The sequence below is a fragment of the Oncorhynchus keta genome, unplaced genomic scaffold (genome assembly GCF_023373465.1).
Source record: "Oncorhynchus keta strain PuntledgeMale-10-30-2019 unplaced genomic scaffold, Oket_V2 Un_contig_12027_pilon_pilon, whole genome shotgun sequence".
Taxonomy (NCBI): Eukaryota; Metazoa; Chordata; class Actinopteri; order Salmoniformes; family Salmonidae; genus Oncorhynchus; species Oncorhynchus keta.
Window position 1 is genome coordinate 31,865 of NW_026277731.1, and position 19,240 is coordinate 51,104.

At 49.5% G+C, this 19,240-nt stretch overlaps 2 protein-coding genes and 5 pseudogenes across 2 annotated transcripts; all 7 read left to right on the top strand.

The window, feature by feature from the left end:
* Positions 1-197: 197 nt before the first annotated feature.
* On the top strand, positions 198-1,261 carry LOC127917757 (histone H1-like; annotated as a pseudogene).
* A 76-nt stretch (positions 1,262-1,337) lies between these two features.
* LOC127917759 (histone H2A-like) lies at positions 1,338-1,874 on the top strand (annotated as a pseudogene).
* Positions 1,875-2,351: 477 nt separating this feature from the next.
* LOC127917758 (histone H3-like) lies at positions 2,352-2,811 on the top strand (annotated as a pseudogene).
* Positions 2,812-7,088: 4,277 nt separating this feature from the next.
* On the top strand, positions 7,089-17,959 carry LOC127917769 (uncharacterized; annotated as a pseudogene).
* LOC127917756 (histone H1-like) lies at positions 10,119-11,262 on the top strand (annotated as a pseudogene).
* LOC127917761 (histone H2A) lies at positions 11,355-12,095 on the top strand. Its single transcript, XM_052500825.1, has one exon. It carries the CDS (start codon positions 11,467-11,469, stop codon positions 11,851-11,853), a length of 387 nt encoding a protein of 128 aa, XP_052356785.1. The 5' UTR covers positions 11,355-11,466; the 3' UTR covers positions 11,854-12,095.
* A 524-nt stretch (positions 17,960-18,483) lies between the features above and the next one.
* On the top strand, positions 18,484-18,933 carry LOC127917764 (histone H2B). Its single transcript, XM_052500828.1, has one exon. The coding sequence runs from the start codon at positions 18,509-18,511 to the stop codon at positions 18,881-18,883; it is 375 nt and encodes a 124-aa protein (XP_052356788.1). The 5' UTR covers positions 18,484-18,508; the 3' UTR covers positions 18,884-18,933.
* Positions 18,934-19,240: the final 307 nt, after the last annotated feature.

Consider the following 19,240-nt stretch of genomic DNA (forward strand, 5'->3'; position numbering starts at 1 on the left):
ACCAGAAAACACAAGTGAAAGAGCATTTGGCCAGCCCGGAGAAGCCGAGCTGGGTGGCTTGAGTCTACATGGTTCTCATGTCGCGTTTAAGGCCAGCCCCCTGCACGGTGTGGAGCTTCAATAGCGCAGAGCAGCGTCTACAGCAAAGTACTCCTCCTCACAGACTACCGTAGTGTTGTAAGTGTGTGTGTTTACCGGACCGAACGACAGACATGGCAGAAGTCGCACCAGCACCCCCCCGCCGCGCCGGCCAAGGCACCCAAGAAGAAGGCAGCAGCCAAGCCCAAGAAAGCGGGACCCAGCGTAGGCGAGCTCATCGTCAAGGCGTGTCCGCCTCCAAGGAGAGGAGCGGCGTGTCCCTGGCCGCGCTCAAGAAGTCTCTGGCGGCAGGCGGCTACGACGTGGAGAAGAACAACTCCCGTGTCAAGATCGCCGTCAAGAGCCTCGTCACCAAGGGCACCCTGGTCCAGACCAAGGGCACCGGTGCCTCTGGCTCCTTCAAGCTCAACAAGAAGGCCGTCGAGGCAAAGAAGCCCGCCAAGAAAGCCGCAGCCCCCAAAGCTAAGAAGGTGGCCGCCAAGAAGCCCGCCGCTGCCAAGAAGCCCAAGAAGGTAGCAGCCAAGAAGGCCGTGGCCGCAAAGAAGTCCCCCAAGAAGGCCAAGAAGCCCGCTACACCCAAAAAGGCCGCCAAGAGCCCAAAGAAGGTGAAGAAGCCCGCCGCAGCGGCCAAGAAAGCGGCCAAGAGCCCCAAGAAGGCTACCAAGGCAGCGAAGCCCAAAGCCGCCAAGCCCAAGGCAGCCAAGGCCAAGAAGGCAGCCCCCAAGAAGAAGTAAACCTATTACAAACAGTGTTCTTTCTACTCGACACATGTTGTTACCACAAAAGGCTCTTTTAAGAGCCACCCACCTCTTTCCATAAAAGTGCATGTCATTCCATGTATGTCCTGCCTACCTACCTACCCGTGGTGCAAAAGAAATGAAATGAATGACTTTTACGCACCACATTTTCAAGTGGCTAAATGGCTTTACATTTGTCACTCAAGAGTGCAGCACCCTCACCTGTCAACATTGTTGTGATATGTGTTAGAATTCACATGTCACATTGATCGTGATAATAATAAGAATACATACTATAGTGGGTTGGACAGCAGCCATTTGTATTATGAGCCACTCTCGATTTGATTGATACATGTTTCAGTGATTTGAGTTGTCACTTTGGCGCTCCCGCCAACGAGAAAAAGTAACAAAAGTCGGAGGGAAACAGAGTGGCCTAGCCCTTGTCACTCTGCTGCCTGCCTGCCTGCGGGCGGGCGGGCGGGTGGGGGCGGGCTTAGGACTGTCTGTCTGTCCCTCCCTCACTCCAATTGGATAAGGCCACACCGGTCCGGTGGCCAATCGATGCCTTTTGTGGCGAGGTATAAGTAAGGCTCTCGAGGTCGCCAGCGGCTCATTCAGACTTTCTGTGACATACTGAAGCTACCAATATGAGCGGAAGAGGCAAAACCGGAGGCAAGGCCAGGGCGAAGGCAAAGACACGTTCATCCCGTGCCGGGCTCCAGTTCCCCGTGGGCCGTGTGCACAGGCTGCTGCGCAAAGGCAACTACGCCGAGCGTGTGGGCGCTGGCGCACCAGTCTACCTGGCCGCAGTGCTCGAGTACCTGACTGCTGAGATCCTGGAGTTGGCCGGAAACGCTGCCCGTGACAACAAGAAGACTCGTATCATCCCCCGTCACCTGCAGCTGGCAGTCCGTAACGACGAGGAGCTGAACAAACTGCTTGGCGGCGTGACCATCGCTCAGGGTGGTGTTCTGCCCAACATCCAGGCAGTGCTGCTCCCCATCCAAGAAGACTGAGAAGGCCGTCAAAGCCAAGTAAAATCGCTGGTGCGGCTGCAACTTGACTACTCAACCCCCAAAGGCTCTTTTAAGAGCCAACCACCTAGCTCAGCAAAAGCGCAAAGTGTCCTTTCTATGGCTGGCCAACTATTTGGCGTGTTTGTTAGATACATATACACGGCACAGTATCAAGTGCCCACATGAGGCCTAAATGAAGAATAACAACTACTAGGCTAAAATGAGAGCATTATTGCGCGTAAAGTGTAACGTTGCTCGCGGCCCTAACAAAAGACCCAAGCGCGCCTCGGCGAGGGGGGGGGGGTTGCGTTTTGGGGTGGCACGGAGAGGCCGAGCGTCCCGTCCAATGGGTGGCGGAGGAGGCCTCCGCAACGGGCCAATCAGGGCGGTGCGGAGATGGTGACCAATCAGCAGACGCCGCTGCCGGCTTTATAAACTTCACATAGGCATTTGGAGGCTATACTCCGACTGTGAAAGAAGGAAGCTAGCTAGCGCCATGGCATGGCCAGAACCAAGCAAACCGCTCGCAAATCCACCGGTGGCAAAGCACCCAGGAAGCAGCTCGCCACCAAGGCTGCACGCAAGAGCGCCCGGCCACCGGCGGCGTGAAGAAGCCTCACCGTTACAGGCCCGGCACCGTGGCTCTTAGAGAGATCCGTCGTTACCAGAAGTCCACTGAGCTGCTGATCCGCAAACTGCCTTTCCAGCGCCTGGTGCGAGAAATTGCCCAGGACTTTAAGACCGACCTGCGCTTCCAGAGTTCCGCAGTGATGGCCCTGCAGGAGGCAAGCGAGGCTTACCTGGTCGGCCTGTTCGAGGACACCAACCTGTGCGCCATCCACGCCAAGAGGGTGACCATCATGCCCAAGGACATCCAGCTGGCCCGTCGTATTCGTGGAGAGCGCGCATAAACGATGACCTGATCTCCAAAATCCCCCAAAGGCTCTTTTAAGAGCCACCTCCATATTTCAGTCAAAAAGGCACATTTGTTCCATTTGTACACGCCCCTTTCCCACCGTGTTCCCTGCTCTCGAGTCCCTACAGACCGTGGTTCGATTCCAGGCTGTATCACCACCGGCCGTGATTGTAAATAAGAGTTGGTTCTTAACTGACTTGAGTCGTTTCAGTAACGCTCTCTATATGTGATTAGATGTATGCCTAGAGTAGAAGAGGGGAAAATACACTAGCAGTAATAAGTGATAGTAATGATATAGGGCAAACAACTGACTTTGAAAGTCCCATGTTGCAGTGCCACTGATGAGAGGGGAAAAGTTTACCGTGGAGCACGGAGGCCATCTTGTGGTTAAACGCGGTTACTGTCAGCGTGTCAGCACGTCATAGTGGCTCCCTATTGGTATTTGATCTTCAGGCCAGCGTTTCCCAAACTCGGTCCTCGGCTCCCCAAGTGGGGCAAGTTGTATTTTTCGATTCCAATTGCTCTTGGAATGTAACATGCTAGAGTCTGTCTATTCCATTGTGAAAATGGCCATTCAATCATTTCTGGGCCATGTGACATTCCTGGATGGCAAAAAAAAATCCATGTTTTGATCCGATCATTACAACGTTAGCTGTGCGCACCCCATAATTCATGCGACTGACTAAGCTATTGAAAGTAAAATGATATATCTCTGTCCAGCGCAAGTGAAAGGTGGTCGAAAAAAAGTGGTACCAACGTTTTGGTTGAAGGTACAGGCAATGTTGTAGGCCACCAAATTAGACGTGATATTATTAAGTCGCCCTTCTGTGCTTGTTTGTGTGAGTGCATAGGTAAGTTGTTTCGATATGGTGGAATACATGGAGAGATGAAAGGAATCTATTTAGTGGGATGAAATCAGTGTGCGATTGAATATTCCAATGCCATACCCATTGTTAGTCCTTTAGACTAGATCCGAGATCCCTTAAGAGAAAAGGTATCAGGACAGCAGGAATCAATCGATGTAATAATCATCAAGGGCTTGCAAAAGAGCTGTTACGAAACAGGACACAAGCAGCCGGGATGATTGCCCTATTAGTAGTTGACCAGTTACAAAATAGCAATCACCAATGCAGGCAGGTACGTGTTGATTGCTGCATTGGCTTCGTAAATAGGCTTCATAAGGAACTAAATGGCTCAGCACATGACACCTTCACTGTGCAGAATATTTGATAGTACTGACTCCCGTTGAGTAGAGTCGTGTGTCTTTGGCGTGATTTGAAGTCGACTTCTGATGTGGGATTTAGCTCATTTTTAAAAGAATATTTGCTGAGGATTCGAAATGATAAGACAAAGTAAATGCCCTAAATACAGGCTGCCAGTTAAATGCAGCAATGACACGGCTAAAGTGTGTCATTGCCGGACCAAAGAGCGGGAATTGTCTGCCGTTGCATCTTCAGTCATGAGACAGGTAATAGCGGAGCTCCGTGGTGCTGAAAAAGACAGCGCCCCTGGCCATTTGGCAACGCCTATTTCCCGTTGGAGGGATACTTGACATGCTATAGGCACAGTTCAGTACACCCCTCATCCAACAGAGCCCCTCCTATAATTGGTCCCAGAATCATCCACTTGATTCCCGACCATCAACCGATTCTCGGGGTGCATTGGTGTAAAATGTGGTCGTCGAGATAAAGTTCTATAGGCTACATGGGGTAATGGCATCCAGAGCTTACAGATAAAGAGTGCAGTAGGCTAGAGAGAAAAGTAGCATTCCGTTTTTCATAAAGTAGGTCAATGTAACTTACCCTCTTTTGATACTTGAGAAACATACATTCACATGATGTCCAAATCTGCAAGAGACAAACCAGCAGAACATCAGCAGGTGAACAAAAGGGTTAAGTGAATATGATTTAAGAGCAGTCAAATGAAGTAATAGTGACATTTGACCACGTACTTGTTGTGACAATTGCATCAGGTTTGAGGGAGAAATGCTCTGTGTGGCCATTGTGAGTGGCACTTCTGATCCAGCAGGTGGTGGGTGTTAAGATCCCTTCCTATGTGGCTTGAATGATGAGCCAGTGTTGGAAAAATGACTTGTGGTACAGCGGGTGGCGGTGAAATGTCTCCCTATCTATATGACTTGACCTACTCCTTTGACATTGTTCACTTGATTGGAGATGATTCCGGTCTTCTTCATGTCCTCTTCATGAGCACTTCTGCATGTCTTCCTTCCTGTCTTGCCATGTGGGTTCCACGGAGGTGTGTGTTTTTGTTAGATACCACTGGGCACATTCCTAACGTGGAGGTCGTTTGCATAGCTCATGTTAGTCTACGGACGGTCTGACATTGCTCGTCCATATTTTGATGTATTCCAATTCCATTTGGGTGTATTGTGTGGAATGTTGGAACATGGTTCGATCTTACTTGTTAGACTTGACTGTGCTGTTGGAGCTCGTTAACACAAGCATTTCTGCTAAACAGGTGTATGTATATCTCTCTAGTCACCCCCAAACCCAATTCTTTCTTTGGCCGCATCTCCTTCCAGGTCTCTGCTGCCAATGACTGGAAGGAAGTCCAAAAATCTCTGAAACTGGAAACACTTATCTCCCTCACTAGCTTTAAGCACCAACTGTCAGAGCATCTTACAGATTACTGCACCTGTACATAGCCCACCTATAGTTTAGGCCAAACAACTAGCTCTTTCCCTACTGTATTTAATGAATTTATTTTGCTCCTATGCACCCCATTATTTTTATTTCTACTTTGCACATTTCTTCCATTGCAAATGTACAATTCCAGTGTTTGACTTGCTATATTGTATTTACTTTGCCACCATGGCCTTTTTTGCCTTTACCTCCCTATCTCACCTCATTTGCTCACATCGTATATAGAGTTGTTTATACTGTATTATTGACTGTATGTTTGTTTTACTCCATGTGTAAGTCTGTGTCGTAGTATGTGTCGAACTGCTTTGCTTTATCTTGGCCAGGTCGCAATTGTAAATGAGAAGTTGTTCTCAACTTGCCTACCTGGTTAATTAAATAAAGGTGAGAAGATTAAAAAAAGGGGAAAAAATGTGGCTATTTGATTAGGACTTTTCTTCTATGTGTCGCAACTCCATTTCCACTTTATGTCCCCGTTAGGGAGGTGTAATTTATGCTGCAGGCTAATTACAAAATTGTGGTCCAAGTTCAACTCCTAGCCTATAGGGTGTGGTAACAGGCCCTCTGTTATTTGTTGTTGTACTCTGCATGTGAAGTACTCTGCATGTGAAGTATCTGCACTGTAGCCTATAGAAGAAGTAAGCCCTTGTTAATAGGGGAACGCAAGCAGTTGAAGGGAACAAGTGACAGAGTCTAACCTGCTGTTGAACACAAACTCCCAGTCCTATGATGTTGCTCTGTGAAGAAGGTTAGCTTTTCAGCATTCAATTCCTGGCAGCCTTCTTCTCCCTGGTTGATTTGTGAATGTGACTGGTTAGAGAATGTTTGGCTTGGGTATCCAAGGTGTTTGAGATTGTTGAGGACCAGTGTTCCGAGGGGCTGACTGTGACATCATAAAGCGGAATGTAGTTAGCATGCTGTTTGAGTGATTCCTATTCAGTCCGTTGCGGCCTTCCAGGCAGTGCAGTTGTGCTTCAAGTGTGCTCTCTCTCTGTGTGATGACTTGTTGTGCCTACACGGAGTAGAGCTACGAACGGACGTGACATTTGGGTTAAGCCTAAGCCTTTTCGTAACCTTAACCTATTTCTTCTAACTTGCTATTCTTTGTGCTTTGATGACACTAGCTGCATCCCAGCAAGTTGAAGGCCGGCAGCCACTAAGTAGAGGTAAGAGACAATTATGGCAACAATAAGTTGTAAGATGAAACCTAGTCACATCTGAGATGTGAATCAACTGCACTGATTGATCAATCGCCAGTATGTGCCCTTGGGCCTCATTTGTCCCCTTTGAAATGACCTGTTGAGATCATTCGATGCAACATCTGAGGCTATCTGGCCTCATACCACTATTTCCATAATATAAGGCTATGTTATTGGTTTTTGAAAAAAGTACCATACAATATTTGCACATGCCTATCACCTCTGTACGCATAGGAAAACGATCCCTTTATTGTGTGTGTGTGTTGGGTGGGTGTCTGAGGAATGTTTTACAGCGTTTCAGCTTGCAGAGGTATCACCACCCTTCCCATGGCCACCTGGATCCTGTCTAGGGAAGAAAACGAAGAATGATGTTATTACATGGCCTTCAAGAGCTACATGACTGCTGAGGTGACATATCGGACCCCTTAGGATTTGTGGCATTCCTTGTGTATTTGTTCGTTTCTCCTTTGTACTTGTGACACTATTAGAGTTTTTTTACGCCTATCTCTATTAGGTGTGACTGGCAACTGCAGTGGGTTGAATCCTACTAGTTCAGTGTTTCCCAACTCCAGGCAGGGGTAGAGTAGCCATTTGTGTTGTAGCCCTGGAGAGGCACAGCTGATTGAAAGAGTTGAATGAGGTGCAACAACAACAACAACAACAACAACAACAACAACAACAACAACAACAGCAATCAATGTGAAGAGTGGGACACAGATTAGTAGTGGATCCCCCAGTTGTCACAGTTGGGCCTTGTGTTCAACATAGCTCAGTATTTGAGTGTGTTTCCCGCACATGTAAGTAGCTTTCATTTCTTCTTCCTCCATAGTTCCCTAGAACTAACGCCCTCCCCTTTGCAGCAGAGGCCAGGCAAAAGCGCGCGCTTTCTGTGCCACTGGCTTCAATCAGGTCCACCAAACGCAGATAATAAGAGCACCAAGCAGGAAAAATTACGTCATTAATTCACTTGAACTCAGCTAGCGAACACACAATGTCTGGAAGAGGTAAAGGCGGCAAGGGACTCGGAAAAGGAGGCGCCAAGCGTCACCGTAAGGTTCTCCGCGATAACATCCAGGGAATCACCAAGCCCGCCATTCGCCGTCTGGCTCGCCGTGGCGGCGTGAAGCGTATCTCCGGGCTGATCTACGAGGAGACCCGCGGTGTCCTGAAGGTGTTCCTTGAGAACGTGATCCGTGACGCCGTCACCTACACCGAGCACGCCAAGAGGAAGACCGTTACGGCCATGGACGTGGTCTACGCTCTGAAACGCCAGGGACGCACCCTGTACGGTTTCGGCGGTTAAACGCACTCTTCTCGGAACGTCAACATCCCGACTTGAACCCAAAGGCTCTTTTAAGAGCCACCCACATCCGCTTCAAAAGGGCCAAATCCATTGTATTAAACCATGAGCCACTCAGTGGACGGGGAAGAAGTGTTTATGACAGGAGGCTATGTTCAGTACAGTCGTATTAAACCATGAGCCACTCTGAGTGGACGGGGAAGAAGTGTTCATGACAGGAGGCTATGTTCAGCGCAGGCTTTGCGTACAGTCGTATTACGAGACACCCGAAATAAAGGCACCACGGCTGGTAAATCCCCACCAAGTCCAAAAAGGGGGGCTTTATTTCTGGCCATTGCATGGGTATTTTTTTTTAAACACACCATTCCCCACCAGTGACAGAGCATAGGCTATGGAATAAGGGGGACAGGTCTTTGTTAGGGAAGCAAGCTCTGAGTGGAAGGCTCTTATGCGCGCTCAGCTCCACCGGGCAAATGGCAGGGGCGCCTATGAGAAAGCAGGGGTGTGTCCACGGCCGGCGAATTAGCTTAGCTTCGTCTTCATAAGAGGGAAAGGGCTCTCCGCCCCCTCATTCGTTTGTGAGAAGCAACGAGACATCAGCGTCATGCCCGAGCCAGCAAAGTCCGCGCCCAAGAAGGGCTCCAAGAAAGCCGTCACCAAGACCGCAGGGAAAGGCGGCAAGAAGCGCCGAAAGTCTAGGAAGGAGAGCTACGCCATTTACGTGTACAAAGTCCTGAAGCAGGTCCACCCCGATACCGGCATCTCCTCCAAGGCCATGGGAATCATGAACTCGTTCGTGAACGACATCTTCGAGCGCATCGCCGGAGAGTCGTCTCGCCTGGCCCACTACAACAAGCGTTCCACCATCACCTCCAGGGAGATCCAGACCGCAGTGCGCCTGCTGCTCCCCGGAGAGCTGGCCAAGCACGCAGTGTCCGAGGGCACCAAGGCCGTGACCAAGTACACCAGCTCCAAGTAAACAGCGCATTTGGAGTGCTGTAGTAACCCAAAGGCTCTTTTAAGAGCCACCCACCCTGTCAGTGAAAAAAGCTAATCCATTGTGTGTGTGTGTGTGTGGAGGACATGTTAGAGTGTTGTGTCCAATTTTGGGGGGGGGGATAAATAATGCTGACATGAACAGGGTAGGAATATGTGCATGCCAGTAGAACACAGTGAGTGGGATTCCACTCGTGCTCCAATGACTGGAGCCTGTATCACTTTAGGCCGAAGCAGGGACCCTCTGCACACATGAACAACAGTCACCTATTGAAACTTGCCGTTCCACCTGTACAAGAGGGAGGAGGAGGAGGAGGAGGAGAAGCGCCTCCACATCGCTCTCTCTAGGCCTATATCAGGGCGAACAAGCACATGGGGCGCCAGCCTCCATAGCGCCGGCCGCACAGCCAGACACCAAGACCCACAGACACAAAGACCGGCACGAGTCACACTGCGGAGTCCAGAGACAAGGTGAGCTCAACTACTTTGGCCCTCACCTCATCTGGATGAGAGAGAGAGAGAGACTACCTAGCACAAGAAAAAACACACTGTGCACAAAGAGCAGGCTCCAAATCCCACTAAAGGACTCATAAAACATCACACACACACACACACAGTGCAAGTAAGCATGTCGTTGGACAGTGTATTATTTCCTGTGCCTCCTGGACACATGACGAATACAACGTGAAACTAGTCTCAGCCAGGCCTCACAAGTGCATGTGTTTTAAGGTCCCCAAAAGAGCTCTCCTTTAAAACACCAAGGTGCACATCAGGGGACGCCAAACCATTTGACTCCCTTGCCAGACATCTCGGCTCACTCCACAATCAATGGTGCTCGCAATCGGATGCACTTTTAGGCCATTTAGGAGACAAATAGCACAGGAAAAGCAGTGCGCACCGCTCCACCCGACAGTCGAACGGTGAGGTTTTGAGCGAGTCGCAGCAAAATGCACGGGGCTTCTGCAGCCCACATGACTTTATTCTGAACGGACACAAGTCTGCTCGCTGGGCCGTTCGCTTTTGGGCCAAAAACACGGCTCCGTCGGTGACTTTTGGCCCGATATTGGCGACCAGAAAACACAAGTGAAAGAGCATTTGGCCAGCCCGGAGAAGCCGAGCTGGGTGGCTTGAGTCTACATGGTTCTCATGTCGCGTTTAAGGCCAGCCCCTGCACGGTGTGGAGCTTCAATAGCGCAGAGCAGCGTCTACAGCAAAGTACTCCTCCTCACAGACTACCGTAGTGTTGTAAGTGTGTGTGTTTACCGGACCGAACGACAGACATGGCAGAAGTCGCACCAGCACCCGCCGCCGCCGCGCCGGCCAAGGCACCCAAGAAGAAGGCAGCAGCCAAGCCCAAGAAAGCGGGACCCAGCGTAGGCGAGCTCATCGTCAAGGCGGTGTCCGCCTCCAAGGAGAGGAGCGGCGTGTCCCTGGCCGCTCAAGAAGTCTCTGGCGGCAGGCGGCTACGACGTGGAGAAGAACAACTCCCGTGTCAAGATCGCCGTCAAGAGCCTCGTCACCAAGGGCACCCTGGTCCAGACCAAGGGCACCGGTGCCTCTGGCTCCTTCAAGCTCAACAAGAAGGCCGTCGAGGCAAAGAAGCCCGCCAAGAAAGCCGCAGCCCCCAAAGCTAAGAAGGTGGCCGCCAAGAAGCCCGCCGCTGCCAAGAAGCCCAAGAAGGTAGCAGCCAAGAAGGCCGTGGCCGCAAAGAAGTCCCCCAAGAAGGCCAAGAAGCCCGCTACACCCAAAAAGGCCGCCAAGAGCCCAAAGAAGGTGAAGAAGCCCGCCGCAGCGGCCAAGAAAGCGGCCAAGAGCCCCAAGAAGGCTACCAAGGCAGCGAAGCCCAAAGCCGCCAAGCCCAAGGCAGCCAAGGCCAAGAAGGCAGCCCCCAAGAAGAAGTAAACCTATTACAAACAGTGTTCTTTCTACTCGACACATGTTGTTACCACAAAAGGCTCTTTTAAGAGCCACCCACCTCTTTCCATAAAAGTGCATGTCATTCCATGTATGTCCTGCCTACCTACCTACCCGTGGTGCAAAAGAAATGAAATGAATGACTTTTACGCACCACATTTTCAAGTGGCTAAATGGCTTTACATTTGTCACTCAAGAGTGCAGCACCCTCACCTGTCAACATTGTTGTGATATGTGTTAGAATTCACATGTCACATTGATCGTGATAATAATAAGAATACATACTATAGTGGGTTGGACAGCAGCCATTTGTATTATGAGCCACTCTCGATTTGATTGATACATGTTTCAGTGATTTGAGTTGTCACTTTGGCGCTCCCGCCAACGAGAAAAAGTAACAAAAGTCGGAGGGAAACAGAGTGGCCTAGCCCTTGTCACTCTGCTGCCTGCCTGCCTGCGGGCGGGTGGGGGGGGCTTAGGACTGTCTGTCTGTCCCTCCCTCACTCCAATTGGATAAGGCCACACCGGTCCGGTGGCCAATCGATGCCTTTTGTGGCGAGGTATAAGTAAGGCTCTCGAGGTCGCCAGCGGCTCATTCAGACTTTCTGTGACATACTGAAGCTACCAATATGAGCGGAAGAGGCAAAACCGGAGGCAAGGCCAGGGCGAAGGCAAAGACACGTTCATCCCGTGCCGGGCTCCAGTTCCCCGTGGGCCGTGTGCACAGGCTGCTGCGCAAAGGCAACTACGCCGAGCGTGTGGGCGCTGGCGCACCAGTCTACCTGGCCGCAGTGCTCGAGTACCTGACTGCTGAGATCCTGGAGTTGGCCGGAAACGCTGCCCGTGACAACAAGAAGACTCGTATCATCCCCCGTCACCTGCAGCTGGCAGTCCGTAACGACGAGGAGCTGAACAAACTGCTTGGCGGCGTGACCATCGCTCAGGGTGGTGTTCTGCCCAACATCCAGGCAGTGCTGCTCCCCAAGAAGACTGAGAAGGCCGTCAAAGCCAAGTAAAATCGCTGGTGCGGCTGCAACTTGACTACTCAACCCCCAAAGGCTCTTTTAAGAGCCAACCACCTAGCTCAGCAAAAGCGCAAAGTGTCCTTTCTATGGCTGGCCAACTATTTGGCGTGTTTGTTAGATACATATACACGGCACAGTATCAAGTGCCCACATGAGGCCTAAATGAAGAATAACAACTACTAGGCTAAAATGAGAGCATTATTGCGCGTAAAGTGTAACGTTGCTCGCGGCCCTAACAAAAGACCCAAGCGCGCCTCGGCGAGGGGGGTTGCGTTTTGGGGTGGCACGGAGAGGCCGAGCGTCCCGTCCAATGGGTGGCGGAGGAGGCCTCCGCAACGGGCCAATCAGGGCGGTGCGGAGATGGTGACCAATCAGCAGACGCCGCTGCCGGCTTTATAAACTTCACATAGGCATTTGGAGGCTATACTCCGACTGTGAAAGAAGGAAGCTAGCTAGCGCCATGGCCAGAACCAAGCAAACCGCTCGCAAATCCACGGTGGCAAAGCACCCAGGAAGCAGCTCGCCACCAAGGCTGCACGCAAGAGCGCCCGGCCACCGGCGGCGTGAAGAAGCCTCACCGTTACAGGCCCGGCACCGTGGCTCTTAGAGAGATCCGTCGTTACCAGAAGTCCACTGAGCTGCTGATCCGCAAACTGCCTTTCCAGCGCCTGGTGCGAGAAATTGCCCAGGACTTTAAGACCGACCTGCGCTTCCAGAGTTCCGCAGTGATGGCCCTGCAGGAGGCAAGCGAGGCTTACCTGGTCGGCCTGTTCGAGGACACCAACCTGTGCGCCATCCACGCCAAGAGGGTGACCATCATGCCCAAGGACATCCAGCTGGCCCGTCGTATTCGTGGAGAGCGCGCATAAACGATGACCTGATCTCCAAAATCCCCCAAAGGCTCTTTTAAGAGCCACCTCCATATTTCAGTCAAAAAGGCACATTTGTTCCATTTGTACACGCCCCTTTCCCACCGTGTTCCCTGCTCTCGAGTCCCTACAGACCGTGGTTCGATTCCAGGCTGTATCACCACCGGCCGTGATTGTAAATAAGAGTTGGTTCTTAACTGACTTGAGTCGTTTCAGTAACGCTCTCTATATGTGATTAGATGTATGCCTAGAGTAGAAGAGGGGAAAATACACTAGCAGTAATAAGTGATAGTAATGATATAGGGCAAACAACTGACTTTGAAAGTCCCATGTTGCAGTGCCACTGATGAGAGGGGAAAAGTTTACCGTGGAGCACGGAGGCCATCTTGTGGTTAAACGCGGTTACTGTCAGCGTGTCAGCACGTCATAGTGGCTCCCTATTGGTATTTGATCTTCAGGCCAGCGTTTCCCAAACTCGGTCCTCGGCTCCCCAAGTGGGGCAAGTTGTATTTTTTCGATTCCAATTGCTCTTGGAATGTAACATGCTAGAGTCTGTCTATTCCATTGTGAAAATGGCCATTCAATCATTTCTGGGCCATGTGACATTCCTGGATGGCAAAAAAAATCCATGTTTTGATCCGATCATTACAACGTTAGCTGTGCGCACCCCATAATTCATGCGACTGACTAAGCTATTGAAAGTAAAATGATATATCTCTGTCCAGCGCAAGTGAAAGGTGGTCGAAAAAAAGTGGTACCAACGTTTTGGTTGAAGGTACAGGCAATGTTGTAGGCCACCAAATTAGACGTGATATTATTAAGTCGCCCTTCTGTGCTTGTTTGTGTGAGTGCATAGGTAAGTTGTTTCGATATGGTGGAATACATGGAGAGATGAAAGGAATCTATTTAGTGGGATGAAATCAGTGTGCGATTGAATATTCCAATGCCATACCCATTGTTAGTCCTTTAGACTAGATCCGAGATCCCTTAAGAGAAAAGGTATCAGGACAGCAGGAATCAATCGATGTAATAATCATCAAGGGCTTGCAAAAGAGCTGTTACGAAACAGGACACAAGCAGCCGGGATGATTGCCCTATTAGTAGTTGACCAGTTACAAAATAGCAATCACCAATGCAGGCAGGTACGTGTTGATTGCTGCATTGGCTTCGTAAATAGGCTTCATAAGGAACTAAATGGCTCAGCACATGACACCTTCACTGTGCAGAATATTTGATAGTACTGACTCCCGTTGAGTAGAGTCGTGTGTCTTTGGCGTGATTTGAAGTCGACTTCTGATGTGGGATTTAGCTCATTTTTAAAAGAATATTTGCTGAGGATTCGAAATGATAAGACAAAGTAAATGCCCTAAATACAGGCTGCCAGTTAAATGCAGCAATGACACGGCTAAAGTGTGTCATTGCCGGACCAAAGAGCGGGAATTGTCTGCCGTTGCATCTTCAGTCATGAGACAGGTAATAGCGGAGCTCCGTGGTGCTGAAAAAGACAGCGCCCCTGGCCATTTGGCAACGCCTATTTCCCGTTGGAGGGATACTTGACATGCTATAGGCACAGTTCAGTACACCCCTCATCCAACAGAGCCCCTCCTATAATTGGTCCCAGAATCATCCACTTGATTCCCGACCATCAACCGATTCTCGGGGTGCATTGGTGTAAAATGTGGTCGTCGAGATAAAGTTCTATAGGCTACATGGGGTAATGGCATCCAGAGCTTACAGATAAAGAGTGCAGTAGGCTAGAGAGAAAAGTAGCATTCCGTTTTTCATAAAGTAGGTCAATGTAACTTACCCTCTTTTGATACTTGAGAAACATACATTCACATGATGTCCAAATCTGCAAGAGACAAACCAGCAGAACATCAGCAGGTGAACAAAAGGGTTAAGTGAATATGATTTAAGAGCAGTCAAATGAAGTAATAGTGACATTTGACCACGTACTTGTTGTGACAATTGCATCAGGTTTGAGGGAGAAATGCTCTGTGTGGCCATTGTGAGTGGCACTTCTGATCCAGCAGGTGGTGGGTGTTAAGATCCCTTCCTATGTGGCTTGAATGATGAGCCAGTGTTGGAAAAATGACTTGTGGTACAGCGGGTGGCGGTGAAATGTCTCCCTATCTATATGACTTGACCTACTCCTTTGACATTGTTCACTTGATTGGAGATGATTCCGGTCTTCTTCATGTCCTCTTCATGAGCACTTCTGCATGTCTTCCTTCCTGTCTTGCCATGTGGGTTCCACGGAGGTGTGTGTTTTTGTTAGATACCACTGGGCACATTCCTAACGTGGAGGTCGTTTGCATAGCTCATGTTAGTCTACGGACGGTCTGACATTGCTCGTCCATATTTTGATGTATTCCAATTCCATTTGGGTGTATTGTGTGGAATGTTGGAACATGGTTCGATCTTACTTGTTAGACTTGACTGTGCTGTTGGAGCTCGTTAACACAAGCATTTCTGCTAAACAGGTGTATGTATATCTCTCTAGTCACCCCCAAACCCAATTCTTTCTTTGGCCGCATCTCCTTCCAGGTCTCTGCTGCCAATGACTGGAAGGAAGTCCAAAAATCTCTGAAACTGGAAACACTTATCTCCCTCACTAGCTTTAAGCACCAACTGTCAGAGCATCTTACAGATTACTGCACCTGTACATAGCCCACCTATAGTTTAGGCCAAACAACTAGCTCTTTCCCTACTGTATTTAATGAATTTATTTTGCTCCTATGCACCCCATTATTTTTATTTCTACTTTGCACATTTCTTCCATTGCAAATGTACAATTCCAGTGTTTGACTTGCTATATTGTATTTACTTTGCCACCATGGCCTTTTTTTGCCTTTACCTCCCTATCTCACCTCATTTGCTCACATCGTATATAGAGTTGTTTATACTGTATTATTGACTGTATGTTTGTTTTACTCCATGTGTAAGTCTGTGTCGTAGTATGTGTCGAACTGCTTTGCTTTATCTTGGCCAGGTCGCAATTGTAAATGAGAAGTTGTTCTCAACTTGCCTACCTGGTTAATTAAATAAAGGTGAGAAGATTAAAAAAAGGGAAAAAAATGTGGCTATTTGATTAGGACTTTTCTTCTATGTGTCGCAACTCCATTTCCACTTTATGTCCCCGTTAGGGAGGTGTAATTTATGCTGCAGGCTAATTACAAAATTGTGGTCCAAGTTCAACTCCTAGCCTATAGGGTGTGGTAACAGGCCCTCTGTTATTTGTTGTTGTACTCTGCATGTGAAGTACTCTGCATGTGAAGTATCTGCACTGTAGCCTATAGAAGAAGTAAGCCCTTGTTAATAGGGGAACGCAAGCAGTTGAAGGGAACAAGTGACAGAGTCTAACCTGCTGTTGAACACAAACTCCCAGTCCTATGATGTTGCTCTGTGAAGAAGGTTAGCTTTTCAGCATTCAATTCCTGGCAGCCTTCTTCTCCCTGGTTGATTTGTGAATGTGACTGGTTAGAGAATGTTTGGCTTGGGTATCCAAGGTGTTTGAGATTGTTGAGGACCAGTGTTCCGAGGGGCTGACTGTGACATCATAAAGCGGAATGTAGTTAGCATGCTGTTTGAGTGATTCCTATTCAGTCCGTTGCGGCCTTCCAGGCAGTGCAGTTGTGCTTCAAGTGTGCTCTCTCTCTGTGTGATGACTTGTTGTGCCTACACGGAGTAGAGCTACGAACGGACGTGACATTTGGGTTAAGCCTAAGCCTTTTCGTAACCTTAACCTATTTCTTCTAACTTGCTATTCTTTGTGCTTTGATGACACTAGCTGCATCCCAGCAAGTTGAAGGCCGGCAGCCACTAAGTAGAGGTAAGAGACAATTATGGCAACAATAAGTTGTAAGATGAAACCTAGTCACATCTGAGATGTGAATCAACTGCACTGATTGATCAATCGCCAGTATGTGCCCTTGGGCCTCATTTGTCCCCTTTGAAATGACCTGTTGAGATCATTCGATGCAACATCTGAGGCTATCTGGCCTCATACCACTATTTCCATAATATAAGGCTATGTTATTGGTTTTTGAAAAAAGTACCATACAATATTTGCACATGCCTATCACCTCTGTACGCATAGGAAAACGATCCCTTTATTGTGTGTGTGTGTTGGGTGGGTGTCTGAGGAATGTTTTACAGCGTTTCAGCTTGCAGAGGTATCACCACCCTTCCCATGGCCACCTGGATCCTGTCTAGGGAAGAAAACGAAGAATGATGTTATTACATGGCCTTCAAGAGCTACATGACTGCTGAGGTGACATATCGGACCCCTTAGGATTTGTGGCATTCCTTGTGTATTTGTCGTTTCTCCTTTGTACTTGTGACACTATTAGAGTTTTTTTACGCCTATCTCTATTAGGTGTGACTGGCAACTGCAGTGGGTTGAATCCTACTAGTTCAGTGTTTCCCAACTCCAGGCAGGGGTAGAGTAGCCATTTGTGTTGTAGCCCTGGAGAGGCACAGCTGATTGAAAGAGTTGAATGAGGTGCAACAACAACAACAACAACAACAACAACAACAACAACAACAACAACAGCAATCAATGTGAAGAGTGGGACACAGATTAGTAGTGGATCCCCCAGTTGTCACAGTTGGGCCTTGTGTTCAACATAGCTCAGTATTTGAGTGTGTTTCCCGCACATGTAAGTAGCTTTCATTTCTTCTTCCTCCATAGTTCCCTAGAACTAACGCCCTCCCCTTTGCAGCAGAGGCCAGGCAAAAGCGCGCGCTTTCTGTGCCACTGGCTTCAATCAGGTCCACCAAACGCAGATAATAAGAGCACCAAGCAGGAAAAATTACGTCATTAATTCACTTGAACTCAGCTAGCGAACACACAATGTCTGGAAGAGGTAAAGGCGGCAAGGGACTCGGAAAAGGAGGCGCCAAGCGTCACCGTAAGGTTCTCCGCGATAACATCCAGGGAATCACCAAGCCCGCCATTCGCCGTCTGGCTCGCCGTGGCGGCGTGAAGCGTATCTCCGGGCTGATCTACGAGGAGACCCGCGGTGTCCTGAAGGTGTTCCTTGAGAACGTGATCCGTGACGCCGTCACCTACACCGAGCACGCCAAGAGGAAGACCGTTACGGCCATGGACGTGGTCTACGCTCTGAAACGCCAGGGACGCACCCTGTACGGTTTCGGCGGTTAAACGCACTCTTCTCGGAACGTCAACATCCCGACTTGAACCCAAAGGCTCTTTTAAGAGCCACCCACATCCGCTTCAAAAGGGCCAAATCCATTGTATTAAACCATGAGCCACTCAGTGGACGGGGAAGAAGTGTTTATGACAGGAGGCTATGTTCAGTACAGTCGTATTAAACCATGAGCCACTCTGAGTGGACGGGGAAGAAGTGTTCATGACAGGAGGCTATGTTCAGCGCAGGCTTTGCGGGGAACAGTGTTCATGACAGGAGACACCCGAAATAAAGGCAAAGGCACGGCTGGTAAATCCCCACCAAGTCCAAAAAGGGGGCTTTATTTCTGGCCATTGCATGGGTATTTTTTTTTTAAACACACCATTCCCCACCAGTGACAGAGCATAGGCTATGGAATAAGGGGGACAGGTCTTTGTTAGGGAAGCAAGCCTCTGAGTGGAAGGCTCTTATGCGCGCTCAGCTCCACCGGGCAAATGGCAGGGGCGCCTATGAGAAAGCAGGGGTGTGTCCACGGCCGGCGAATTAGCTTAGCTTCGTCTTCATAAGAGGGAAAGGGCTCTCCGCCCCTCATTCGTTTGTGAGAAGCAACGAGACATCAGCGTCATGCCCGAGCCAGCAAAGTCCGCGCCCAAGAAGGGCTCCAAGAAAGCCGTCACCAAGACCGCAGGGAAAGGCGGCAAGAAGCGCCGAAAGTCTAGGAAGGAGAGCTACGCCATTTACGTGTACAAAGTCCTGAAGCAGGTCCACCCCGATACCGGCATCTCCTCCAAGGCCATGGGAATCATGAACTCGTTCGTGAACGACATCTTCGAGCGCATCGCCGGAGAGTCGTCTCGCCTGGCCCACTACAACAAGCGTTCCACCATCACCTCCAGGGAGATCCAGACCGCAGTGCGCCTGCTGCTCCCCGGAGAGCTGGCCAAGCACGCAGTGTCCGAGGGCACCAAGGCCGTGACCAAGTACACCAGCTCCAAGTAAACAGCGCATTTGGAGTGCTGTAGTAACCCAAAGGCTCTTTTAAGAGCCACCCACCCTGTCAGTGAAAAAAGCTAATCCATTGTGTGTGTGTGTGTGTGTGGAGGACATGTTAGAGTGTTGTGTCCAATTTTGGGGGGGGGGATAAATAATGCTGACATGAACAGGGTAGGAATATGTGCATGCCAGTAGAACACAGTGAGTGGGATTCCACTCGTGCTCCAATGACTGGAGCCTGTATCACTTTAGGCCGAAGCAGGGACCCTCTGCACACATGAACAACAGTCACCTATTGAAACTTGCCGTTCCACCTGTACAAGAGGGGGAGGAGGAGGAGGAGGAGAAGCGCCTCCACATCGC

Excerpts from the sequence above, each read along its gene's own strand:
- LOC127917761 (XM_052500825.1), top strand. The coding sequence starts at position 11,467 with ATGAGCGGAAGAGGCAAAACCGGAGGCAAGGCCAGGGCGAAGGCAAAG.
- LOC127917764 (XM_052500828.1), top strand. The coding sequence starts at position 18,509 with ATGCCCGAGCCAGCAAAGTCCGCGCCCAAGAAGGGCTCCAAGAAAGCC.